The sequence below is a fragment of the Choristoneura fumiferana genome, chromosome 7 (assembly GCF_025370935.1).
Source record: "Choristoneura fumiferana chromosome 7, NRCan_CFum_1, whole genome shotgun sequence".
NCBI classification, from domain to species: Eukaryota; Metazoa; Arthropoda; class Insecta; order Lepidoptera; family Tortricidae; genus Choristoneura; species Choristoneura fumiferana.
The window spans coordinates 12,381,600-12,407,752 of NC_133478.1; the positions used below are offsets into that span (position 1 = coordinate 12,381,600).

Below are 26,153 nucleotides of genomic sequence, written 5' to 3' on the forward strand. Positions count from 1 at the left end.
AGTTGAGGATAACGCTAATTTCGAGGCTGATTCCAGTCTTAAAGACTGGACTATATTTGGGAATTAAATTGGCTTATTTTATGCGTAGGTATGGATGGATGCAATAAACCGTCTTTGCGGGCTTTGAGTCGTTAAGCCTCGAGAGTCTTTAGGGTTCGAGTCTTTAAGCCTCGAAATGAGCGTTTCTCACAACACTAGGTGGTGGTGATATTTGGGTTTGTGTGATTTGATGTGTGTTCTTACAGTGTGGAGGTAGAGGAGCTGCATGAACACATATGTTGCGCATAGACATGAGGTTGCGGGCTACGAATAAATCGTATGTTGCGGGTGAACAAAATCTTAACTGTTTTTAGCTCGTTTTCTATTACCTCAACAGTCACCAGCATCAATATCTGACACCAAGCGTGCATAAATATCTGATACGACTCTATTTCTATATAGGGCCGGAAAAAGGACGTGTCAGATATTTTTGCACGCTCCGCTGTGGCAGATATTAATGCTGGTGACTGTACGTATGAGAGTTTTTTTTTTAATTCATTGTTTTTGTTTATGGACCTCCGCAAAACTAACGTTCTTTGGTCATTCAAACGATGACAAAAATAAACCACGAACGTCAATGTTTGGCAGTTGAGTTCGTGACGTTACGTCTTATATAATATATAAAGCCCGTTATAAGTATTTGTTGATTCATATATAACAATAGGTCATCGTTCATCCACCATTACTCTCACATTTCGTTTTCTAGAATTTTTTTACCGTACAACGGCAAAAACTACTAGACACTGGCAAAATTGTCCTCCGATGGACAGAGCCATATTTTTTTAAAGAAACAACAACAAGTATTTGTATACTACTATATACTTTATATTATTTACAGTTTTTTTTTACCGTACAACGTCAAAACCTACTAGACACTGGCAAAATTGTCCTCCGATGGACAGAGCCATATTTTTTTAAAGAAACAACAACAAGTATTAGTTTTTTTTTTTAGAAAAATATGGCTCTGTCCATTGGAGGATAATTTTGCCAGTGTCTAGTAGGTTTTGACGTTGTACGGTAAAAAAAAAACTATAAAACGAAACATGAGAGGTAATGGTGGATGAACGATGACAGCGCGAACAACGGGCTTTATTATCAACAAAAGGAAAATAAAAAAACCGGCCAAGAGCGTGTCGGGCACGCCCCAAAATAGGGTTCCGTAGTCATTACGAAAAAAATAAGTAATATTTTTCTAAGGATTTCGTATTTTATACGGAATCTTCCAAGTTTAGGTATATTTTATACCTTAGGCTGCTATTTACTCATAAACTACTAATAATTCTCAAGCAAACTTAGCCGTTATAGTTTTCCTTGAAAGTTTGATATACTACCATCCTGATTTTTTTCCAATTTTTCCACTTACGGGTTTAGATTTTAGAGGGGAGGACGCCCGATTTTCATGAAAATTTGCACTTTAAAGTTGAATATTTCGCAAACAAATCACTGAATCAAAAAGTCGTCTTAGCAAACCCCTAACTAATGGTTTTAAAAGACCTATCCAACGATACCCCACACTATAGGGTTGGATGAGAAAAAAAAATCACCCCCACTTTACGTCTATGGGAGGTAACCTAAATATTTTTTTTTTGGGTTTTTTATTGTACCATTTTGTCGGCATAGTTTATATATATATTCGGCAAAATTACAGCTTTCTATCATTGATAGTCCCTGAGCAAAGCCGCGGACGGACGTACAGACAGACAGACAGACAGACAGACATGGCGAAACTATAAGGGTTCCGTTTTTGCCATTTTGGCTCCGGAACCCTAAAAAAAAGAGTCCAATATTGTTAACAGACTGCCCGAAGGAGGGTTATTTTTTGACATTCTAACAGACAAAACTCTTTTTTTAGGAATCTAAGCGAAAAATCTTGACACCAACAACCTTTGATTACAACAACCATAAAAAAATAAAACAACACGAACATTTTACTACAAACTTTTATTGAAACATGTAAATAATTTACTCTAGACAGTTGAAACATATACCAATCAACATTATATTAGTGTAAATACAATTATGCCTAAAGCAATAAGGTTGTAACTGAAATATTTTCACTTTTTTTAACGCTAATATATAGTTTTTTTCCTCAGATCCTGTCAACAAATCTTATCTTGAGAGGTTTATTTGGTTTAGCTATGAATTCTTTGGTTGGTGCTATATCTGCGTAGTGGTATTCAAGTTTGAACTTTTGCAAAAGCTGAAATAACAACAAATTTATTTTTATGAAATTCTATTAGAAAACTCTTACTACTAATGTGCCAAAGGAAACTTTCCAAAATTGAGGAATTTTACATAATAAAAGGAAATAAGGAAAATTTCAGAACCTGCTCACATTTTTGTATGGATTAAATTTCCAGAAATTTTCGTAAACTTTTCCAACTTTTTAGAAACTTTCCCCAACTTGCACAATTTGAGCTAACGTTAAACTGCTTTTATGGATAGGCTTATATTATAATTCATTATTCATTTAATTTGTAAGAAGTACCTGGGCGATGCTCGGGCTAAAACTCGATAATAAGCGATTTCCCAGAGATAAAAATCAAGCTAGATCGATTTGTCATCCCCGAAAACCCCCATACATACCAAATTTCATAGAAATCGTTGGACCCGTTTCCGAGATACTGATTATTATACATATAAGTATACAAGAATTGCTCGTTTCAAGGTATTAGATAAAGTCGGCGACTGATAGTAAAATCCGCCAAATCACGAAATTCCTAGGCATATCGTGAAATGGCGCCATTTCATGAATTGGCTAAGGGACATCCGCCATTTCGTCCAAAACTCGTTTAACGATTTGCCTAGTGACGTTTAGGCAAAGGTAAATCATGAAATTCCTAGGCATATCATGAAACGCCGCCATTTCATGATTTGGCCACTTTAGCCAGATCATGAAATTCCTTTCTTAGGCATATCATGAAACGCCGCCATATCGGCTCTGGCACTTCGTCGGCCGCTGTTGTGGTCACAATGAATACTAATCACTCCTTGCTTCGCTCGTCGTACCTAAATTTTCCTTTTTTTCGGCATATCACGATGTGTCCGATAGATATAGAGCTATGAATATCGACGAACGCGTTGCGCGTTTCTCAGGCACATCGTAATAATTATGCCTGGTCAACTTTTAGGCATAACATAAAATGACGCCATTTCATGATATGAATGGGAATTTCGTGGATTTTACGATCGGCCGCCGACAGATTGATCATCATCATCGCAGCCTATATATGTCCCACTGCTGGGCACAGGCCTCCTTGGGCAGTAGTTCCCACGCGGGCCCAGTGCGGATTGGAACTTCACACACCATTGAATTGCTTCGCAGGTATGTGCAGGTTTCCTCACGATGTTTTCCTTCACCGTAAAGCTTGTGGTAAATGTAATTCCGCACATGAATATCGAAAAACTCAGAGCTGGGGTTTGAACCCACGATCCTCTGCTTGAGAGGCCATAGGTCAAACCACTCGGCCACAACGGCTTGTCAGATTGATAGATAGATGTGAATGCCGACACTGAGTAAGGCAGTTAGCAACGACTAGGTGGCACAAAAAATCAGTGCTATGTGTGAAGTTACCAATTCACACTGGGCTCGCGTGGGAACTACGGCCCAATCCCTCCTATATTGAGAGGAAGCCTGTGTCGATATGATAGATGATGATAGCTTATGTTTAGGTTAATCATAATCAACAATGTTGACGGGGTTTACCTGGATAGCCAACATAGTCATCATAGTCTCTGCGATATTCTGGCCCAGGCATTTCCTGGCTCCAAAACCAAAGGGAATGGATGCAAACGCATGGTATTCTTGAGACTCTGATTTCAACCATCTTTCTGGCAAGAACTTGTCGGCATCGTCAAAGTTGCGTTCTTTTTGGGCGGCATCTTGGGTCGACATCATTATTAGAGTGCCCCGTGGGATACTACAGCATAATAGTACATTACTGCAGAGGCCACGAAGTAAGGGATTGATGGACGAGTTCGAGGTAGACCGAGTCCAGCAATCCCTGTTCTGGCCGAGGTTTGTATAGTGCTTTTCTCAAACAATGTAAGGAAATATTTCATCCATCCATCCATCCATCGCATCGCATCGCAGTATCGCGAATGCTTACAGAGTAGTGGTGGTTGGCTGTTCGTAATTTTTCCTTTGTCATTTTAAATGTAAAAAAAATGTTAGTAAGCAAATTTAAAAGGTTAGAGCAGCGGACAATAATGGATTTTCATACATACTTCATGGCCTAGGCCAAGAAGTTATGTAGGGAGGTGGTAGGGAGCCATCAATGAGAAACTTCATGTCTCCATTTCGTGACATTAACGCATACATTTCCGAGCATGTTTGAGAAATAATAATTTTATTAATGAATAGATAATTATTAAACGGGAAAACATGTAGGTATTATATTTCTAGTAAGTAGCTAAATAACATTCTTGAGCACAAAAGCTATGCACTGTGCTGATTTTAAGATTTCTGTAGTTTAGAATAGAATAGATAATTATTTAGCTCTGGCTGTAGTGGCAGTCGTCCCTAAGTTTACAATTGCAACGTAACTGCCGTTTGCTCATACATTTTTCATTGCAGTGCCATTGCAGCCGGCATAACTGCATGCTGGGTGCGATTGAAATGTATGGGCAGTCGGGGTGTAGCGGTTACGTTTTAGTCGGAATGCCAGTCTGTACAGGCCCTAATGGTCCTTTACCTACCACAAAAACTTAGTTATACCTAAAATTACAGTTTTCTAAAAACTTACGTTCTGAAATTGCCAAATCAACTTTTCCTAGTAATACCTAAATTACTTAAAATGAGGAATCCCACTGCATTGCTGTACCTACATGAGAACCAATTGATTCAGTGCCCTGCGTAGAACGTTCTCATAAGTACCTAAATAAGTATAGCAATAAGTACCTAAACTTCATCTTGATTTCCTGTGATGGACAACATGTGACGAGTTCCATGGTGATTCTGGATTCAATTGGTTCAATGATACATACCCAAATTTTTCCAATTTTGAGTGTGCTTTGCTCGGTACAAAATTAACCCTTAATAGGCCCCATTTATTGGACCATACTGCCACAGAATCAAAAGCAGTTACCGAATACATACCTGACAAAGGATATTTTTAAAGCTAGTAGTATTTTCAATAATTATAATGGATATTGTAATTTTAACTAATACAATAAGGTTGAATTTCCAAGTCAATGCATGTGGTCGCTATATCGCCTCTGTACCTTTTTAAGGGTTAAATAGGAACGTACTTGTATTTGTCCAATGTTATGTTTTTGGGCAGAACTCTTGTTAGCAGCGGTATCGGGGGTACCAGTCTATAAGAGGAAAATTATATCAGAGAATCAACATGAGAAATGAGTAAAGAATTTGATGCCGGTTACTCGTCTAGAGCAAAACAATTTCAACTCCATTCTCGAAGCGGTCAGTGTAGGAAAATATAATAAATTGTAAAACGTTTTAGACTTTCGTGATTTTCACTCATAGTCAAAATACCACTAACAGGACTTATCACGCTAACACACGAGTAATATTTACCGACGTTTCGACCACATTACAGTGGCCGTGGTCACGAGTACGTAGATCCACTAAATAAATTGTTCAAAAGTAACGGAAAATATAATAACAAAATACCTCAATGTTTCTTTAATGCAAGCTTGAAGATAGGGAGTGCTTTCCTTCAACTTTTTAACATTGTTTATACTGATATCAGCTGCAAGCGAGTCAATTTCTTTCAACAGAAGCTTCTGCGATCTTTGGTATTTCGCCAAGTAGAATAACAAGAAGGATGATGACGTGGAAATCTGAAAACAAAAAATTAAGACATGCCTATTAAAATGTTAGTTACCTAGTAACAGTCCCATCCAACTGTTTAATTATGTTAAGAAACTTGTGCCTTTTTGTATGGAGTTGTACCTACATAAGTTTTAGCTTAGTTTTTTACTTTATCTTCGGCAGGTGCTGTGCTTTTTGCACTAGCACAGTAGGTAATACAGTTAAGGAAACTGAACCACTTGCAAGGGTGGAAACCTTTTCATAATCAATTTCGTTATGATTTCTCGGGCAATTGTAGGGATTTTAAACGTGACATTTTAGAGGCATAAAAGTTCCACTTCGGTACGTGATTCAGTTTCCCCGACTGTACCGGTTTACTCGACATCAAAGTGGTAGTCTTCATTAGGTTCAGTTCAGCCTCGATGGGCATGAAATTTGGTAAGTAGGTACAAGTAGGTATATGCGTAAAATCGATAATAGGTAATCTATAGGAAATACCAACAGCCATATGTCATTCTAGTGTAGTACTTTTCTCTTACCGTATTAACGCCGATCAATAACATATCCATCAGTATAGTGGAAATGTCTTCCGTACTCAGTCTGTTCTCTCCAACCAGCATCGAAGCAATAAGAGAATCCATACCTAAAATGTTACGCACTTTCAAACATTTGGACATTCGTTAGGCTTTGTATTTATTAATCTACCTTTGTTAAAAGTTTCTCCGTCTTTGTTTGTTAATGTTATAGCTTGTTCAGCTTCCAGAACATGTTTTCCGATCAAACTGAAAAATATAAATCTAATTTTAATAGTGAGGTTTGCTAAACGAAGATTACGCTTTAAACATAGGGTGGTTACAGATAGATATTGTAGAAGGCACGTCATTCGTAAATAAATTCATTAACATGCTGCGACCAGAGGCCGATAGGCTAGGCGTTAACCGCTATCAATTGTTTTTAAGAACTTAAAAATGTGGAGTCATTAAATTGTCTTCTGTAACTTGAGCTTTTTTTGCTGTCCTGCAGAGACTTCTTGGCTGGACTACCAGAATTTTATTACCAGACTAGCGTTTACCCGCGGCTTCGCACGTGTAAATCATGAGATACAGCAGATGAATTGAAATTCCGGAATTTTATTATATTCTCGTGGGAGTTCCCTAAAATTACATCGTGGTTTTCATTGACGCTAAATTAAAACACCCATGGCAATTTTCATGACTCTAAGCCTAGCGGTTGTTGTTTCGAAATTTTATCCCTATCCCGTGGGAATATCGGGATAAAATAAAAAGTAGCCTATGTGTTATTCCAGTTCAGACGTGCAGCGACCTACATACCAAATTTCATGACTAAGCCTAGCGGTTGTTATTAAGAGATTTTATCCCTATCCCGTGGGAATATCGGGATAAAAAGTATCCTATGTTTTAATCCAGGTTCAGGTCCAGCCGTTTCAGCGTGAAGGAGTAACAAACATACTCACAAACTTTCACATTTATAGGGGTGAACACTTTCCCGGCCCGGATAATACGGACATGGAAATACCGACCCTGTTTTTTGTGTACACGCCCATAGAAACTAATTGAAACTATTAGTAAGAAGTAGGATAATATTGTTGTTACCGGACTTACATAAGTAAGAATGCCAAATTACACACAATTGAAGCACTTCTAGACTTCTAGTCAAAACAGAGTTCTAAGATTTGATTACAGGTCCTGTGGCCGTATTGCCTAACGTTTCTGACGCTCGCGATCGCAATCAAATTACAGTTTTTGTATGCGAAATCTGTCATTTGATTGCGATAGCGAGCGTCAGAAACGTGCGACGGCCTAGGTTCACAGTGGATAAAGGCCGCTTCTAACCGAAGCAACTGGAGCTCTATGGGGGAGACCTATGTCTAACAGTGGACGTCTTACGGCTGATATGATGATGATGAACAGATCAAGCTAAATAAAGCTTGTAAAAGGAGAAAATTATAAAGGGAATATTCTTACTTATCCAGACTATCACAGTTCTTGACAAGAGAGTACCAAGCAGGGGTCGGGAACAGTTTCCACAAGCGGAGGCCCGACTCGCACTTGACGATGGCTTCTGTAGCTTTCTCTAGACTATGGTACAGCCAAGACATGTCGCATTGACTGTATACTAGCTCAGTGTCGAGCATTGAAAACTTCTTTGAAAATATTATCAATCCTGAAAATTTAAAGATAGGTAGGTATAAGAAACAAGTAGAGCTCGAAAAACTGCAACGTGAACTACACGTAGGCAGTTAGTTGTATAGATATTGTTCTGAACCGTAAGTGTAAGTTTTTGGTTACAAAATGTCACGATCGCGTTCGCGTTAAAATCTCAATTTGTATGGAAACACGAACATCGTGAACGTTCCGCTAGAGGCGCTGTTCGTGTTTCCATAGAAATTGAGATTATAACGCGAACGAGACGTATTTTGTAACCGAAAACTTACACTAAGGGCACTTTATATAATTCTACAAAAAGCTGCAGGGCTACTCCGAAACTCGGAAGTTCGTGTCGTGCGGTCCCTCTGACACTTATACTATTTAATACGAGAGCGAGAGGGACCGCACGACACGAACTTCGAGTTTCGGAGTAGCCCTGCAGATCTTTTATAGTGAGAGAGACTGCAATGAGTGTCTATCCCGAGTTCTGAGTTCGTATCATACAATCTCTCTAACTCTCATATTGAATATTATATTGTGAGCGGGTCGGCACGATTACCAAGGCCAAAATCTCAACGTTTTGGAGTTTTAATTTAAATTTTCTTTTAAAGAAATAATAAGCACATACCCATACAGTCAAACGCCCATTTATGCAGTTCCTTATACAAGTCCTTTGGCACTTCATCCTGGTGGTTCCTCAGATTGTAAAGTTTCTGAGTGAAACCCTCGCAAATGTCATTGATGCTCATCAAGTGCTGGGTGACCGCGCAATCTAGCGGACTGGACACTAGAGACCTTTGGCGGATCCACTCTTGGCCGTTGCTGTACGAGGATAAGAAAATATTGTAAGATCTGTCTGGGAGAGGCTACATAGAGAGATCTCTTCTAGCCGAGCGGATGTTACGTTACGTCGGAACCGGCTTCTGTGCCGGAAGTTTTACATATGCGTCGGAGTTGAGAAACTTCGACAGCACGATGTTGGCACATATATATATATCCAAGCTAAAGTTATAATATACTGTGATTTAGGACTTGGAGTTTCGATATTCGCTCACTAGATGGCGCTAGGAGTCGCTACAGATACAGACCTTAAATGCTGAACAGGCTTGCGTTAGACAACAAATAGTAATAATTAATCATATATGATTGGTTATTAGGTACTCGTTAATTAAGAAAACCTACACGGCTCACCAATAATAGCCGATCAAAATTTTGTATCTTAGTATAGTACGGAACTCAACACTGCGCGTGACCCGACACACTTGGCCAGTTTATTTCTGTAAAATACTGCCCAGGCCCACTAAACTTGAAAGAGTTTATTCCAGGAGTGCGAAATCGGCATTTTACATTTTTTCGGGCTCGGTTTTTATAGTACAGTCAGCGGCAGATGTGGATGAGCGGTTACGGTGCTCAAAATGATCTACAACACACTACTGTACCGCAGTCGAGTTCATAAACTTGTGAGCAATATTTTGATCAAAAATATCTGAACACGACTATCGTTAAAGGCGTAGAAGCGTGTTCAGATATTTTTGATCAAATTTTTGCTCACAAATTTATGAACGCGACTGTACCCACGCAATAAGAGAGTGTTTTTAGATAATTTTGAGCACCACAACTGCTCATCTACTTTTGCTGCTGATGCTGACTGAGGTATCTAACGTTAAGGTGAGAAATATTTGCACTTGTTAAAATAAACGAAAGTATTGGCTGTCCGTTTGCGTTTTAAAAAAAAGTAGGTAGGTACAACTTACACAGAGTATATCCCATACAAGTGATTCCTGTGCTCCTTCCGATATTTTTCCAGCGAGTCAAGTGTAGATCGTACAGGGAATTCTCCTTCCATGGAGAAAACCTTTTGGATGTGATCTGGATGGTTGATCAATACGATATCAGACCCTAAAGGACTGACGAAGCGAACCACAGGGCCATATTCTTCAAATAGTGCCGAAATGCCAGTTAACGACTTTCTGCTTATAAGACTACCTGATGAAATAATTGATAAGAAACATATTAGTCTAATAGTATTAGTATTTTGTATACGAGACTAATTTGTTTGGACTAATATGCTGAGAAACTGGACCCAGGAATTGTCATAATACCGTTAACTCAACAAAAAATGATGATAAAGCATTATAGGTAGTCATTCACGATGACGCGAGCCGTGGTTCTTATTACGATGCCATTAATGTCTAATTTTGACAAAATCACGCGTTTTCGTGGATGGCACTAGGTATAAGTAATTGTCTGATTAAAAACTATCTAGATAAATCTTAGAAATAATCACTTATGTTAAGTCCGAGCGTTAGAGCTCCAGCTGTTAGTTGTGTTCCGATTTGTGATAAATAATGGCGGGCACTTGACAGATATTTCAATGTCTTCGGTCCTGGCATGTCGTCGAAGGATAACACAACGGGCTCTTTTGTCAATACCATGGGCATTACACGGGGAGCTGTGAACATCATTTCTCCGATGGTTTCATTTGCAGAAGTACCAATGTCACTGTGACCTAGTTTAGACGGAATTTCTTGAGCCTTCAAAGTTTGCATCCGAACGCTACACAAACCAAAGAATTTCGTCTGATTTAGCCCAAAATGAACATTTACAAGGGGCTGAAAACAACGCAATTGATTTAACAACATTTTGGAGTACTTTTTTACGGTTTGAACACAAATGTTCACAGCTGAATAACATCTAGAGCTGCATTGATGGAAACAAAAGAATGTATAGAAGTCAAGTTTGAATTTTGGCGCTATATGTCATTGTCTATGGATTAAACCTAAAGCAAGACTTAAGATTGTTTTGCACGGCTGGATTATGGTGCCAAAATGAGTATTGGTATAATTTATATTAAAAACTTGGCAACACTATTAGAAAAAAAAATTAAGGCGTTTTTCGTAAACATTAATTTTGTCGGTAGCGAAATAAGTAAATAAGTTTATACAAACGATTATCTCTTCTTCTGTAGCTAAAAACCTTCCAAAAGTAATTTCAGATCATTTTGATATAAATTGTTCTAGTAGAATAAATTAACTGAACTAAATTCGAAAAAAAAAAAATACAATTGCGAATCGGCCCCAACGTGCTTTACATAGCCTGATTTCCAAAAAAACTCCACAGTGATACAATTGTTCCGAGAGTAGTAGATGGCGGGAGTGATCTCTGTGTGATATAACTGTGTTAGATTAGTTTTTAAATTTTTAGTGTATATTAAATAGAATAATTATTAAAATGACTAGGTAAATGTGTGTTCTTTGTGTTTATCATCTTCAGTTAATCACTTGTACTTGGGAATCTTGTCAAAACGACTGGATGTTTTCGTAGGTATGTCTGTCTTCGAACCCTTGAATTTGCCATAAAAGAGCCCTTTGCTTTTCAGAGCTAAAATAGAACTAGGCGACGTTACGCCTCATAATATAAAGCAACTAAAGAAGCTGAACACAGTCGTATTCCCCGTGTCTTACAACGATAAATTCTACAAGGATGTCTTGGAGGCTGGCGAGCTTGCTAAGTTGGTGTACTACAATGATATCGTGGTTGGAGCTGTTTGCTGTAGGATAGACACTTCGGAGAACTCACGTAGACTATATATAATGACGCTGGGGTGCCTATACCCCTACAGAAGACTCGGCATCGGCAGTCTCATGGTACAACATGTGCTCAAGTATGTTGAACAGGATGCCAATTTCGACAGCATTTTTTTGTAAGTACTCTCAATGTTTATAATTTATCTACTAAGTACTACTTTCGAGTTCCTAAGATTGTTGTGTAAGAAATATAAAGAAGCTAAATGCATTTTTGGTATGAAGTGCAATTGAAGGTTATGTTTGTGTGTTATTTAAGTTCACGTATAAATAACCTTCTAATAATGATTGATTCTCGTTATCTTTGAGGTTAGGTAATTAATCGGTTTATTGTCATTATGATTTTATCATAAACTCATACCTTATAACGTCTTAAATACTTGATTATTTTTAAATTGCCAATGTTGTTAAGATCAATATATTTCCAGACATGTACAAGTCAACAATGAGGGTGCAATAGATTTCTATAAGAAGTTTGGCTTTGAAATTGTGGAGACAAAGGAGCATTATTACAAGAGGATAGAGCCGGCTGATGCGCATGTGTTGCAGAAGACAATTCGTCAGCCGCAGACCGCCCCTTTGCCCAATGGCACTGTGCCACATGCAAAAACAAATGGTCACGACTGAGTTCATCAACTGAATCCACTATATGTACAAAACTGAAATTTCCATTCTATGATGGCAGATACAATAATATAATTGGCCTGGACACAAGCCCATCATGAAATGGAAATGACCGGTTGTTATTGTGAATACCAAGTGATACAACATTTGTATAAAACCATAAGTCTCTTGTAAGTATACTGACAGTCATAAATTAATATTAAGCCAAAGGCCTACACATGTAACTTTGCCTGTGCGAGAAGACTTCCCAATTTAGGAACTAAGTTACAAGCATAATATGAGTTATCATGTTTTTCATACCTGGTGTGTGATATTTTTAGGTCATCTAAAATTGTATGATACTCTGTGAGTAATATATATATTGAATTGTTCATTGTCTGGCATAATATTGAATGAGAGTTGTAAGTACTTCTAATTTATTCATTTTACCCAACAAACTGAAAGTGACATACAGATTGATACAGCATGCTTATGGCAAAGTTACGATGTTGGTTGCAATATTTGTAATAAATAAACGGATTTATATTAAGATGTGGTTGTGGAATTTGAGGCCATAAACATAATAGATACGACTGATACTTCTCTTATTCAATGTCAGTGTATCACATTTTGTACAGAATTCATTAAATGATAAGTTACTTGCATGTTGTTGATCTACACTCTCCATTAAGACCTGGCAGTAAACAACCATTATGAATTATAAATAGACTTAAAAGATGTAATTAAATTGTTTCATGATTTATTTTTGATGTATAAATAAAATAATAGGTTATACCTTGGCTCTAGGCATTCTGTTAACTACCCTGGTAGGATGAGATTACACACTGCTAACTATGTAGCATTGCGGTGGCATTTGTTCTGTAGGTATGTAAAATATAAAAAAGATACTTTTCATAAAAAATAAAGTAAAAACCAGGTAACCAAAATAAAAAAAGTTCTGCAATCAAGGTGGAGTGTATGTCAATAATTAGAAAATTGAATTTTTCAAATTTATTTATTTACTACACTTGGGATATTTATACCTACATGTTTATTTGCTTCAAATATAACTGTTTTTTTAACTACTACAAGTAATTGGGTTGACTTTTAATTTTTGCCACATGCCAGCACAAGTTAGCAATGTGTAATTGATTATGTTCAGGAAAATTAGTGTCAGTTTCCAAATTAATAAAATTTAAGTAAGAGTAAGGATGTAAGGGAGTTTCTATCTTGGTATCCAAACAGTAACTAGATATCTAAAATTACTTTTTTTTACCTCGCAATTTATGCTAGTGCATTTTGTCCTTTTAGGTAACAAGGACAAGGGAACATTTTATGTCACCTTGATATTTATGATAAAAAAAACTAAATCTGATTCACATTTTAACCATTTTAGATTATAATTTGCACTGCTTGAGAGGAATGATGTTCAATAATTTTAATCCTTTGTTGATTCTTTTTAAAATTTTTGTTCTGTTGAAGATTGCTTGATTTTAGCACAATGAAATTTTAAACAGCACCTGTAAGTAGTTATTATTTTATAATGGTTAATGGCATTTTTACCAAAAAGTCAATTTTACATGTTGAAGTTATGAACCTTATAAATCTGTCTACATGTCCTGTAACCTATTTGTTGAATATCATGTTCACTACAATCCTAGGATTAGTATAATAAACCTGATTAACAATTTATAAAGCTTTTTAATTTATCTTTTAGCTGCTTCCTGTGTTCATTGTTAGAGCCAGTTTCCACTTGTCGGGTGTCAGATCCGTTTCGTGTCGGATGTCGCTCATTTCTATAGAAAATCCGTGTCGGACAAGTGAGAATAATAATAATAAATAATAATACAGCCCTTTATTCTGAAATTAGTTTTACATGTACACTATAAAGGTTCTCGAATGGCGCGGACCGGGAGACGAGCTTTCGGTAGGCCTCCAACAAGATGGAGCGACGACCTGGTTAAGATCGCGGGATCGCGGTGGATGCGAAAAGCAGAAGACCGGTCTGAGTGGAGAGCCTTGGGGGAGGCCTATGTCCAGCAGTGGACGTCTTTCGGCTGACATGATGATGATGATGATGATGTACACTATGGTAAATTTTTTTTTATGAAATGTCTAATTTCAGTATGCTTTTTGACCTAGGCCTCCTCCAACGCCTTCCACTGACATATGTCATTTGCAACCGTTCTCCAGTTTGGACCCACAGTCATCTTAAGGTCATCTTCCCATTTCGTGATCTGCCTTCCCCATTTCCTCTTCCCGTCTCGGGGGTACCACTCGGTTATTGCCTTGGTCCATTTCCCTCTCTTGTCTCGCATCATGTGTCCTTACTGACATCCTGACAAGAAAAGACCAGCAAAAGTGGCGATGGACTGGACACAAGTGTGAATAGCTTCAAATAAAATGTTCTGCCACTGGAACATCTGATTAAAATCTGGGTCCAACGTCCGACAAGTGGGAACCAGCTCTTAGTGAGATAAAACTGTTTTTGCGGCCAAATTCGTGTCGGGAATCTGGCTGCCATCGTGACAGAGCACCAGATTATTCTGTGGAACAACCGTGTTCGTCAAAAAAGTGTTTCCTTTTATTCAGTTGGCTTGCTTATGCCAGCGCGAGTCACACTTGGCCTGAGTTTTGTTTTTTACTTCAGAGCTTAAGAGTTTTAATCTAATTGTATGAATCGGGTTTTATTTTGCGAATGTTCATATCAATGAACTAAAATAATTGCTTTGCTCACCCGCGATGTTAGAATAGCTACGTTTATGCAAGAAACGTGTGTTCATGCAGTTCCTCCACCTCCACACTGTAAGAACACACAAACCTATGTATCACCTCTCTTTGTCCAACAGTAGACAAAGAATTCAGCATCTGGTAGCATGATTGCTCTGAATATGAGCTCTGGTCGAGTTCGAAACTCATTTGTGGTGGCGATAGATGTGTGTGTTTTTACAGTGAGGAGGTGGAGGAACTGCGTGAACACACATTTCTTGCATAAACGTATATCATAAGGTCGCGGGTGAGCAAAGTATTGTTTTAGTTCTTTCAAGTTTTATCGGATTATTTGCAGTAGTTAGGAAAAGAACTACCGCGAATAATCCGTTTTATCTCTCATCCAAAGCAAAAAAAAAAAGATAAGTAAAAAATCTTGTAAAGACACCTTTTTGATAGGACGGGGGGCTACTATCTCAGTATATAAAAAAGGTACTCTGTGGGCTACTACACTCGTATATAAATATTAGCGTCAGCAGGACGGCAAGATACGAAGTTCGAATTTTGCAATTGGTAATAAGTACTACTCCACCAAGCTAAGTTGGCATTGCACTTTGCACATTTAAAAAACTAAAAATTCACCTTCTCACGATCGCCCTGTCGCGTCAGTACGGTTAGCATCTTTGTCGCCGATACGCGTCTTACGAATTTTCGTCTACTATTTGTTGAATTTTACATTTTTGAACTGTTCTTGTTAAGACGCGAGCAGTGGCGTAGCTATCGTAGGGCCAGGTGGTGCAGTGCACCAGGGTCCCGGAGCTCAATGGGCCCTCTAACCTAAGTTTTGAAAAGAGGAGCATAAAAGAAAAAGAGAGGAAAAAACATCTTGCGAGCAGGCTCGAGCCTCGAGCCTACTAGGGATAAGTTCCTCTTTATAATTTGAAGGCAAATATAAGTTCAAGCTGTACGTGGAAAGAGGAGGTGAGGCCTAATTCTTTCTCTATGCAGCGGGGCCCTTGTTAACCTACTAGCTACGCCACTGGACGCGAGGCGCAAACTTAGCTTGGTTGGGTTATATAGGGCCAGGACATTTATCGTAAAATAAAACGTGTACCTAATCAAATCACAGTAAAGCAGAATAGCGATAAAATATCCAACAATTTGTTTACCCTACAAAAACACTGAGCGAGGTCGGTCTAAAAGCACGCGGGTGCGACACAGAGGTATGAAGGAGGAAAAAAAACAACTGACTTCGTTAGCATTTAATTGAGTTTATTGCAGTTAACGTAAAATATCGTTCGATATCACCGGTGACTAGTTCTACTTTGGACATAGCTTGGTCGTTAACTCTATTTCAATTATTTTATTCTAACACGTATGTTAATTCATTTCCATTGTTAAGGCCTGTAGGTATGTCTTGCTCGTAAATATTCTGATTTCGATACAACGAATGACTATCGTTAAAATTTTGCTTTTGACATTTTATTCTACAAAAATATTGTTAAATAGTTTATACTATCTCGTTACACAACAAGTATAATACAGTTACACGCGTATCTTATTATATTCGTGCTTCATGGAATACTGGTTATGCTTTCAAAGCCTATTCACTATCACAGACATAGTTAAATATTGCATTGACGATTTCAAGGGCCGTATACATACAAAAATTGTACAAGTACAACTCCATGTTCAATCAAAATAAATTGATTTGCAGCATAGTGACCTTAAAAGTGTGGAAACAATATTTAATCATATGTAATATCGAACATGGAAAGTTGTATGCTTGTACCAACATAATTGTATGATTTACGGAACATGATTATATTAATAGGTACATAAGCAATTTACCATAGAATGTATATTTAAAGCAAAGTAGGTACATTTAACATCGACAACAAACATCATGATTAAATGGTTTAAGTTATTAAAATAAAGTAGAGATTTTTTGATGAGTAGGTACCTACCTACTTATAAATTTCGTTGTGTAAAAAAAAGTATTTTAGATAGTAAATTAATCAATTCCCAGTTATTTATTTATTACATTTAGAAAAAAGTTTTTACATAAAATCATGGACATAGGTACGTGTGCAGTAAGTAGGCAGGTGTATAAAAATGCTCATTGTCGTAAACTAAAATAAAAATTCCCTAGCACAATCTAAAAAAACAAGAGTAAAGCTGAATAATATGGTTCCCCAGTATTAGGTACACTTGTCAAAGATATGTCTTTAATGTAAGGATGACCTTAATTATGTAACTTTATAAAAATAAAAAGAGCTTTGGCTTTGCCTCACCTTGCATATATATGCCAGGAGATATTACCTATTAAATAAAATGTTGACTATTGTCAAAACTTCAGTGAAAAGTCATCAGAAATATTTAAATCTCCATTAATTTTAACAAACTACATCATTACTTACATGGTAAAAAGTATTAAAATTTATATTAGCCACGATTAAAAGGAATTGATCGAGAATACTTTATCAAAAATATACAAAGACATAGTATTGAGCACTCACGATTTCAAATGTGGTCGCCGTTTGGGAATTGGAAATAAACGAGAAAGACGCAATCTTACAATATTATTTAACAATCCAATAAAATTACTGCATGAACAACTTTTAACATTTTACGATATTGATAAGATTAAGAACATCCCATATCGGGTCTCATTGAAAAAAAAACCTACATAAATATTACAAAACACAAGACAATTTTATTTTAATTAATAACTACGTTTGACCACAGAACTTGAGGGAACAGTAAATAACTTCACAATTGTTTATACATAAGTCACATATACTAATAAATTATAATTGCATTGAAATATAGAAAACGACATCTGTATGAATAAAATGAGTTTACTGTTCCGTCTTAATACTGTGCTGACTTTAATAAATAAACAAGTGTAATATAATTTATATTTACAATGTAATCGAACACTTATATTAATTATCAGCAAAACAGCATTTAGGAAATAAACTGAGTAAGTATCAATGATTCATAGCCATATGACAACGAGGTACCTAGGCTAACCGTGATTTTAGCTCGTGAAACAATACCACTGACGATCGACAACTACGTCAGATTATTGCTTTTATCACGGCTGGGCATTGTCATAAGAATAAAAATCACACGGCGGTTTTCACAATATGAGATAATTTAGCGGGAATTAATAGTACGGTAGTACTCGACCAAGCGCTTTACACAAATTTTCATGACGTTTAATACATCCGATTTAGTGTTTATCCGTGACAAATGATATTGATCCTTACTAGTCGTAGTAGTAGTTAGTCTTAGGATGATAAAGGAATTGCTTGGTCGACAATATATTATTAACCTTCCAGCATAGCACTACGGATATCAAGGGACAATTTGTTAAAGCCAGCTGAGGAATAGAACTGCTTTTAGCACCCCTTTTGCCAATCCTTAGTAGAAAATAATGACAAGCGGTCAAATTTTTAATATACCTACATACGTAACACACTGACATTATCTACTTGAGATTCAAAGACTAATAAGGCAAGGGGTGGCTAGTTGTAAGCTTAGATCACAGAGCGAATTGATAATTGAATCGTCAAGTCTTTTACGTTATCTATCGTCTGTGACTAATTTCACCGTATTTTAGTACACATTTAAAAAAATTCAAAATAATTTTTAGACTAGACAAATCGTAAGCGGTTATTTTAAGAAGATCAATGAAAATAAGTTAGAAAAAGCAACTACTAATGTCAACAAGGCATTTTATACTAAAAGTATGGACTTTAAATCACGGAGTAGTTATTTTATAGAAGATTCTAAGAAAATCAACGAAAATAAGTTAGAAAAAGCAACTACTAAGCATCGATAACACCATTTTATACCACTGGCTGTGGGCTTTATCACTGAACAATTAACACACATTTTAGAATCTTCTTATATACTATAATTTTACTTCAAAATTTACGTTTTCATCGTTTTTTTTTCTCTAATTGTACTTATGGCGATGGATACCTATTTAACGCAGTATTAATACTGGTCGGATATTCTTACTTGAAAAACTTTCGATCAACACGCGTTATAATTATAATATTATAATTTATGTTCGTACAAAATGGAACGTCAGTGAGAAATGCATTATTTATATTTTTTATAAAAATTAATTACGATGTGAACGCATAAAATAAAAAAAAAAACAGTTGTACAATCGACCAAGTGCTTTACCATTTTATTGATAGTTCCAATATCAGAAAAAAAAACAATACGGCTGATTCACACGTTGACTTGTAATGATAATGTTTGAAGTAGCATAAATAGCATTGAACTTGTAAGGTAGTGAAGGTATTTCTTGGTCAGTTATACATTCAACATTGTTCATTAATTCTTGAACAGGTTTAGAAAACATGACGGCGGATTTATTAATTCCAATCAAACTATCCCCTTGCTTTTTCTTGTATCATATGCCAGACTACCGTTCTGTTTTCGTACAGTATTCAGACAAGTTGTGTTGGTTTTTTTATAATCAGCAATATATTGGGACCGTGCAAAGCGAGTGTCAGAGGGAGCCGAAACGATCACAGCGCTTGCTACGGCTAAAAATGAAACCAATGGTGCTGGCATGAGCTGTCAGATTGTATGGTATTGCAGTGTGGCTCTTCAAGACCAGAGTGAGTAAGCTGTCACTGAACCAGTGAGATACACCTTTGGCCTCATCTGCACTTAACATCAGGTGAGATAGGGGTCGAGCACGGGCAGTTTTATGTAAAAAAATGGTCTTAACACGTGTTGTTAAGAATTTTTAAAATACTAATAAGAATAGTGACTGCAAATTCAAAAGATTAGCAATAAGAACAAAGAAATAGCTGGATAATTGCCGAAAGAAGAAATTCGTGAGTGAGGGCACGAAACCTCGTTTCCGTGACAAGATAAGCAAGTTAATTTTGAACTGAAAACAAACGTTAATGCAATTGCCAATACTACCAACCATTGTCCAGAATTTTGTTATATAGTATGTCATGAGATTTCATTGAAATTAATACGATGTTTACGCTTGACAGTAAAACATATGCCCAATAATGCAACAGTTGTCACCGCTACGTGGCGCTATCGTTGTGCACGGACCCATATGCGAATTGCCGTTCGTTCATTGGTCGTATATTCGTGCATCTTCGGATCCCGAGTTTTACCGAAACCACAGCTTTCGTCGGCGGTATTCCCGCTACTGGTATAAGTTCTAACTTAACTCTTAACACTGCTAAGGCCTCGCGTTAAAGCCGGGCTGTGTACGAGTGGCAACACAAGCACATTCATAAGTTGTCGCTGGATGGCGGCGTGTGGCTTTCTAGGTCTAGGAGCTGTTTGATCCGTTCCACGCAGAGTTTTGAACCCTCGTTCGCTTCTTTGGCCATCTGTGGAATTCAATAGGGTTTTGTCAGAAATATTATTTACATATTTAAAACTTTTGGAATTTTTACTCATAATTACTAATAGCATACAGGGTGGAAAAAATTAACGCCACATTGACGGTAACTTAACTACCTTCAATATTGGAAATAGATAATTTTACGCAAAGGACATTTTGAAGAAAAGATAGAAAGAAGAAGAAAGAAAGATTTATTTGGTTCCATCAATACCACCACCGTACAGTAATAAGACTAAAACACTAAAACTAACAATAAAAACTAAGTTACGTGTTGACACGACAGGACATCAAAAAGACCTCCACTCAGCATGTGTTGCCATACGTTATGTAAAGCAACGCTGGTTGTCTGTGGAGCCCACACGTTATAATACATATGTACATTTAATACACGTACATTTACGTTATAATACATACATTTTCTTTTATTTTTGAAAATTCGTCTGGACCGGACAGATCAGATCAAATATGAAAAAAAAAAAGTTTTATGATACAGACCGAAAGGGATAAAAACACAAAATAATACTAACCAATGCAAAATTAAGGAATCCATGCGGCAGTCCTTCCAGCACGTCGATGCCGACGACGTTCCCGAGCCGCTTCAACTTCTTCGCGAACATCACACAGTCGTCAAGGCACGGGTCCAAGTGTACCGTCTGAAATTTCACCAGTGATAATAATGATAATAATAGACTTCCAGCACCTTTAGAGTCATCTTTTTTACATGTGTCTCCCTTTTACACAAGCTCGAGCAGTGTTCCAGTGAATTGTTCTAATTTTAAATATCTACCGCCAAAGTATTTAACATAGAATTTGCCCATTGCTTCGCACGCACCATTAGATCTAACAGTTCAATTGAAATTCTGGGATTTCACGCACCCACCTGAATGGATCACCTGGTGTAGCTTATGACTCGTAGGGTTAGGTTAGCGGACGAACCTATTTCCCCTTGCGTTTAGGTTGTCCTTATGTCCTTATGTCCTGTCCATTGTCCAAATGTCAGAAAGTCCAGGTGTCACATTGTCCATGGTTAAAAAGTCCGAAGGTTATAATGCCTTAATGTCGGATAGTCCATATGTCCGAGAGTCCAGGTGTCACATTGTCCATTGTCAAAAAGTTCGAAGGTTATAATGCCTTAATGTCGGATAGTCCATATGTCTGAGAGTCCAGGTGTCACATTGTCCATTGTCAAAAAGTTCAAGGGTTATAATGCCCTAATGTCGGATAGTCCATATGTCCGAGGGTCCAGGGGTCTCACTCATTCTAATTTGGTTTTGTTTAGGTACACCTATTGCAATCGAATTGTTTTCGACTCGATCGCCTTTACTGTCAAGTCAATAAGAGCTGCCACCACGTAGACAATACGATAACAATATGGAAAGAGACAATGTAGAATGAGGCCCCAGTCCATCTGCATGACTGGATCAGCTGGTCAATTCTTGTCGACTCGACATGACATGTACGAAGCATCATAGATGCATCTGGATCTTACTGAGAATGGGTCTCAGGGTGTTAGATAACAGACTGGAAATAATGCAGATGAGCAATCTAGCTCTCTAATCTATTTCAGTTATATTTATCATTTATACAATGAGACATTATGGGATTCAGGCCTTCAGAACTAGGACGTTTAATCCTTCGGACTTTTTGAGTATGGACTTTTTGACGCTAGGACTTTCAGACACTAGGATGTTTCATCCTTCGGACTTTTTGACCATGGACTTTTTGACACTAGGACTTTCAGGCACTAGTACGTTTAATCCTTCGGACTTTTTGACCATGGACTTTTTGACGCTAGGACTTTTAGACACTAGGACGTTTCATCCTTCGGACTTTTTGACCATGGACAATGTGACACCTGGACTTTCTGACATTTGGACATGTATGCCCCTAAACGTCCCCTTGTTCTTCGTACGGTCAAGGAGTTAAATTCATTGGCCACCATTTCTCAGTAAACGTCATAGTGACATCGCATTGATTATCAAGGAAAGTAGTAATGACTTTTCCTTTGAAAAGGTTCCATGGTGGCCTATGAATTAAATTCCTTGACTGTACATAATCATATCTGAACAGTACAAGCACTGGTAGGGCCAAATTATTATTTAACACAAATTGGCTCTTAAAGTGACCAATTACATTATCGAAATCTCTTTGAAGTAGGAAATATTTGACCCCTTCCAGTGCTGGTTATGTACAAAGAACAAGGGGTATTGGTCGATCCGGAATTAACGATAATAATGCACGACCTGATAATTCAAACCCTTACAGCGATAACCCGAGGATTTGTATTATCAGTTTGCAGATTACAGTCGTTCATTCCGGGACCAAAATTACTGGTCGTAGTTTAAGACTCCATTGCCACCAGAGGTGTGCGAGGATGTGTTATAGGTAAATGAAGCGTTTCTATTGGTTCATGAAAAACACATTCCTCGTTACACATCCTCGAACATCTTTGCTGGAAACGCGACAGTTGTATACTGACCAGTATCCGACAGGGCGGGAACCTGCTGAGCAGCGCGTCGTCGGCCCAGTACGGGGACAGCAGCGGGTCGCGCGGCACCGAGAATATGAACTCGTCCGACGGACTGCGAGCTATCAGCGCGTCCAGGTTAGACCGGACCGCTAGCCTTTAAGAAAATGGTGTGCTATAGCGTGGGTACAAAGCACAATGTTTTACAGATGTAGTGGAGCTATCAGCACGTCCAGGTTGGATTGGACCGGACCGCTAGCCTTTTATAAAACGGTGTGCTATGTCTGTCTGTCCGTCCGCGGCTTCGCTCAGAAACTATCAGTGCTAGAAAGCTGTAATTATGCACGGATATGTAGCAACCATACCGACCAATGGTACAAAAAAATGTGGTTTTTCTTTTTAATTTAGTGTTTTTTTTCTTATCCACCCCTACTACTGGATAGGTCTTTTACCCTTAAATTGACAAAAAATTAAAAAAAGTTCATGATTCAAACCTCGTCGTTACATTATAGTCCAAAAAAAGTTTGAAAATTTTGAAAAAACTCATGATCGTAGTAAGTATATCAAATTTACAAGGAAAACAATAACGGTTAAGTTTGCTTAAGAATTATTAGTAGTTTAAGATAAGAGTAAATAGCAGCCAACGGTATAAAATATACCTAAACTTGGAAGATTCCACACAAAATGCAAAATTGTTAGAAAATATAAATTACATTTTTCGTAACGGTATCTTGGGCGTAAGATTTTTTTTAAAGAAACATATGTGTACTAACCCTGGCCTGTACTGTTGAGAAATGTTTCAAATGCATCGCATCAAATACGCACGTATACTGAATCCAAAATTCATCATCTTCTTTCAGTCATACTAACCGAACCATTTGCTGAAATTACGGATTATATTTTAAAAATAAACTTACTCTTCCTGAGTAGACCGGTTGATAGTGTTGGAGCCGGTGATGTAAGCAAGTCGGGACGACATCGCACCCATTATACCCGTCGCCGCTTCACTTATTCTGTAACAAATTATATCAAACTAGTGTTACCCGCCAAAATTAAACCATGGTTTTCTTTGATGTTAGATTAAAAACAATCACGTCAAATTTAATGACTCTAAGCCCAGTGGTTGTTACTTAGAGATTTTATTCCTATCCCGTGGGAATATCGGAATAAAAAGTATCCTATATTTTAATCAAGGTCATATACTAACTTTTTACCAAATTTCATCCAAATCCGTCCAGCCGTTTCAGCGTGAAGAAGTAACAAACATACTCACTCACAAACTTTCACATTTATAATATTAGTAGGATGAGTAGGATAGACATGATGATGATGATGATGATTTAGTAAAGGCTTTTTTATAAACATCGGAGCTGTTTAGGTGCTCAGTTTTTTTTTAACACGCACTTACGTGATCGACAACATGATCGATCGGTTTCACCTATTTTTGAACACCTACACAGCACCGATGTTTATGGCGGCGACTTTACTGCGCAATGGCTGCACACATTTGTTGAGCAACGTTGTTGAATCAACGGCTCATTGCGGACAACACTGCATGTTGTAGAGTTGATCACTGCATGTTGGCGCTTGGTGAGCGAAAATTCAGGAACACGTTGCTCAACAAAAATGTTTACCATGAATGCGGGCGGGGCTTAACAATTACCTTGTTTTTATCCTTTTCTTGCTTTCTCTGTTATCCGGATCTTCTAGTAGAGGCGGCTCACCGACCAGTGTGCTTGAGTTTTCAGATTCCGCTTCCCTATTACTAAACAATTAAACACAATTGTTATTAGGGTCAACGTGGCCTAATTCGCTGTTTTTGCGTCATTTATAATATGCTTGAAGGTAATTTTTAATTTTTATATGTATATATTTTTAACATGATAAAGAAAAAAACGAGCAGGCGGGTCACCTAATGGACAGCAAACACCCCGCCCATGGACACCATAGTATAACTTGAATTAGGGATGCGCTGCTGGTCCTTAGGCTACGTATGCACTATGCGGCTAATCGTGCGGTTTGGACGCGCCGTCCCTTTCTCAAACGATACTTTGAAGAAGGACGGCACGCTAAAACTAATTCATTTATTTCCAGAACAACATAGGTCCAAATTAAATACACACAATTCTAAGTCAACAAGCATAGTGCGTACGTACGTAGCCTTAGAGAAAAGAGTACGCTCGTATTTTGAAGATCCCCAAGTTGCACCGGTCTTGGGGTTATGTTATGTCTTTCGCTTTACTCACCTGAGTTCCTCTAACGTCCTGTTGGGCTTGATGACCGGTATGCGCCGTCCCTCCGAATCAGTGTCACTGTCAAGCACGTATCTCTCCAAAAAGTCTGACACCACCTGTTGCGACTTGTCTTCGATCGGCGTTACACCTGACGAAGGTAAAACTGTATAAATAGAACTAAATTGCCGCATACATGACAATGGTCATGACTTGAGGACAGTCGCCACAAAGGAGCCTGGCATCACGAATGATTTATTTTAATTCCTGTGCGATTGCTGTTAACATAATACATACCACTGCAGGGCACAGGGCGCTGCTCTCCTTCCCTGGGTACGTTCATGACTAGGACACAATGGCTTCTTTGCCAGACTTATGAACTAGTAACTCAGCAAAGCACTTTTGAACGAGGGACAATCCTGGCTGATGCTTTCTGATTATACCCCGTTATCAAGCGGGCAGTTTGGTGGCCTAACATTAGTGATGTGCAAACCAAACTATCCAAGTCTCGACGTTGAAGCTATGTATGGAAACTCCAAAACGTAACTCAATTTAAAAAGTTTTTCATTGATATTGCACATCTAATGTTAGGTAGCCACCAAACTGCCCGCTTGATAACGGAAGACTGATAACTTACCAGTAGCAGTGTGTTCGCTCTGCAACGAAGCAGCGCTGATCGTGGTATCGGAAGACTTCCGCCGCTCACTGCCAGACTTGTGAGCTTGTAACTCGGCAAGGCCTGTCTCCAACGAGGGACAACCCTAGCTGATGCCTTTTGATAACTTACCAGTAGCAGTGTGTTCGCTCTGCAACGAAGCAGCGCTGATGGTTGTATCGGAAGACTTCCGCCGCTCGCTGCCAGACTTGTGAGCTTGTAGCTCGGCGAGATCTGATGGTGATACTTCTTCGAACGACGACGGACCCTCACTTATGCCTTCTGTCATATAGATGGAAACAGACATTTGTGAAGCTGATGAGTTTATAGAACCGTTATCAAAATCGGAATCGGAGAGTTAAAGATGGTTTAATCTCTAGGGAGTTGGAAACGTGCAGCTGGGTTTTTTAGTCGGAGGGACTCTGGCACTGTCTGGATCTTCTCTACCCACCCAGTCGTCCATAGTAATCGTTCCCACGACTGCATCTTAGTGTCTTTGGCTCTTAAGGTGCGTCGTCTTCCA

At 38.0% G+C, this 26,153-nt stretch overlaps 3 protein-coding genes across 6 annotated transcripts; 1 reads left to right on the forward strand and 2 right to left on the reverse strand.

The window, feature by feature from the left end:
• Window positions 1–1,961: 1,961 nt before the first annotated feature.
• Window positions 1,962–10,821, reverse strand: LOC141429728 (probable cytochrome P450 301a1, mitochondrial). 4 transcript variants are annotated; one of them, XM_074090210.1, is made up of 10 exons: window positions 10,268–10,821; window positions 9,735–9,966; window positions 8,609–8,802; window positions 7,798–7,996; window positions 6,518–6,594; window positions 6,352–6,455; window positions 5,672–5,841; window positions 5,290–5,355; window positions 3,746–3,959; window positions 1,962–2,239 (listed from the first exon to the last, which is right to left on the reverse strand). In XM_074090210.1, exons 1-10 carry the CDS (start codon window positions 10,620–10,622, stop codon window positions 2,129–2,131), a joined length of 1,722 nt encoding a protein of 573 aa, XP_073946311.1. In that variant the 5' UTR covers window positions 10,623–10,821; the 3' UTR covers window positions 1,962–2,128. The 4 variants fall into 4 exon arrangements, with proteins under 4 accessions (XP_073946311.1, XP_073946309.1, XP_073946310.1 ...); XM_074090208.1 differs by having other exon boundaries at window positions 6,352–6,470; XM_074090209.1 differs by having other exon boundaries at window positions 6,518–6,609.
• A 287-nt stretch (window positions 10,822–11,108) lies between these two features.
• On the forward strand, window positions 11,109–13,863 carry san (Probable N-acetyltransferase san). Its single transcript, XM_074090211.1, has 3 exons — window positions 11,109–11,219; window positions 11,360–11,683; window positions 11,993–13,863. The coding sequence occupies exons 1-3, from the start codon at window positions 11,212–11,214 to the stop codon at window positions 12,189–12,191; spliced, it is 531 nt and encodes a 176-aa protein (XP_073946312.1). The 5' UTR covers window positions 11,109–11,211; the 3' UTR covers window positions 12,192–13,863.
• A 2,264-nt stretch (window positions 13,864–16,127) lies between these two features.
• On the reverse strand, window positions 16,128–25,912 carry Hsl (hormone-sensitive lipase; the record flags this gene model as incomplete). The annotated part of the gene is given in 7 exon segments (XM_074090212.1): window positions 16,128–20,263; window positions 20,805–20,930; window positions 22,757–22,901; window positions 23,662–23,757; window positions 24,408–24,509; window positions 24,991–25,126; window positions 25,763–25,912. Coding segments are annotated over 7 exon segments (857 nt in total), but the record flags the coding sequence as incomplete, so codon positions are not given.
• Window positions 25,913–26,153: the final 241 nt, after the last annotated feature.

Coding starts and splice junctions, on each gene's coding strand:
- LOC141429728 (XM_074090207.1), bottom strand. CDS start 10,622: ATGTTGTTAAATCAATTGCGTTGTTTTCAGCCCCTTGTAAATGTTCAT. Junction 6,610..7,797: donor AACTGTGATAGTCTGGATAA/GTAAGAATATTC, acceptor TATTAAAATTAG/ATTTATATTTTTCAGTTTGA. Junction 2,240..3,745: donor TGACTATGTTGGCTATCCAG/GTAAACCCCGTC, acceptor TTGTTATTTCAG/CTTTTGCAAAAGTTCAAACT.
- san (XM_074090211.1), top strand. Junction 11,684..11,992: donor AATTTCGACAGCATTTTTTT/GTAAGTACTCTC, acceptor ATATATTTCCAG/ACATGTACAAGTCAACAATG.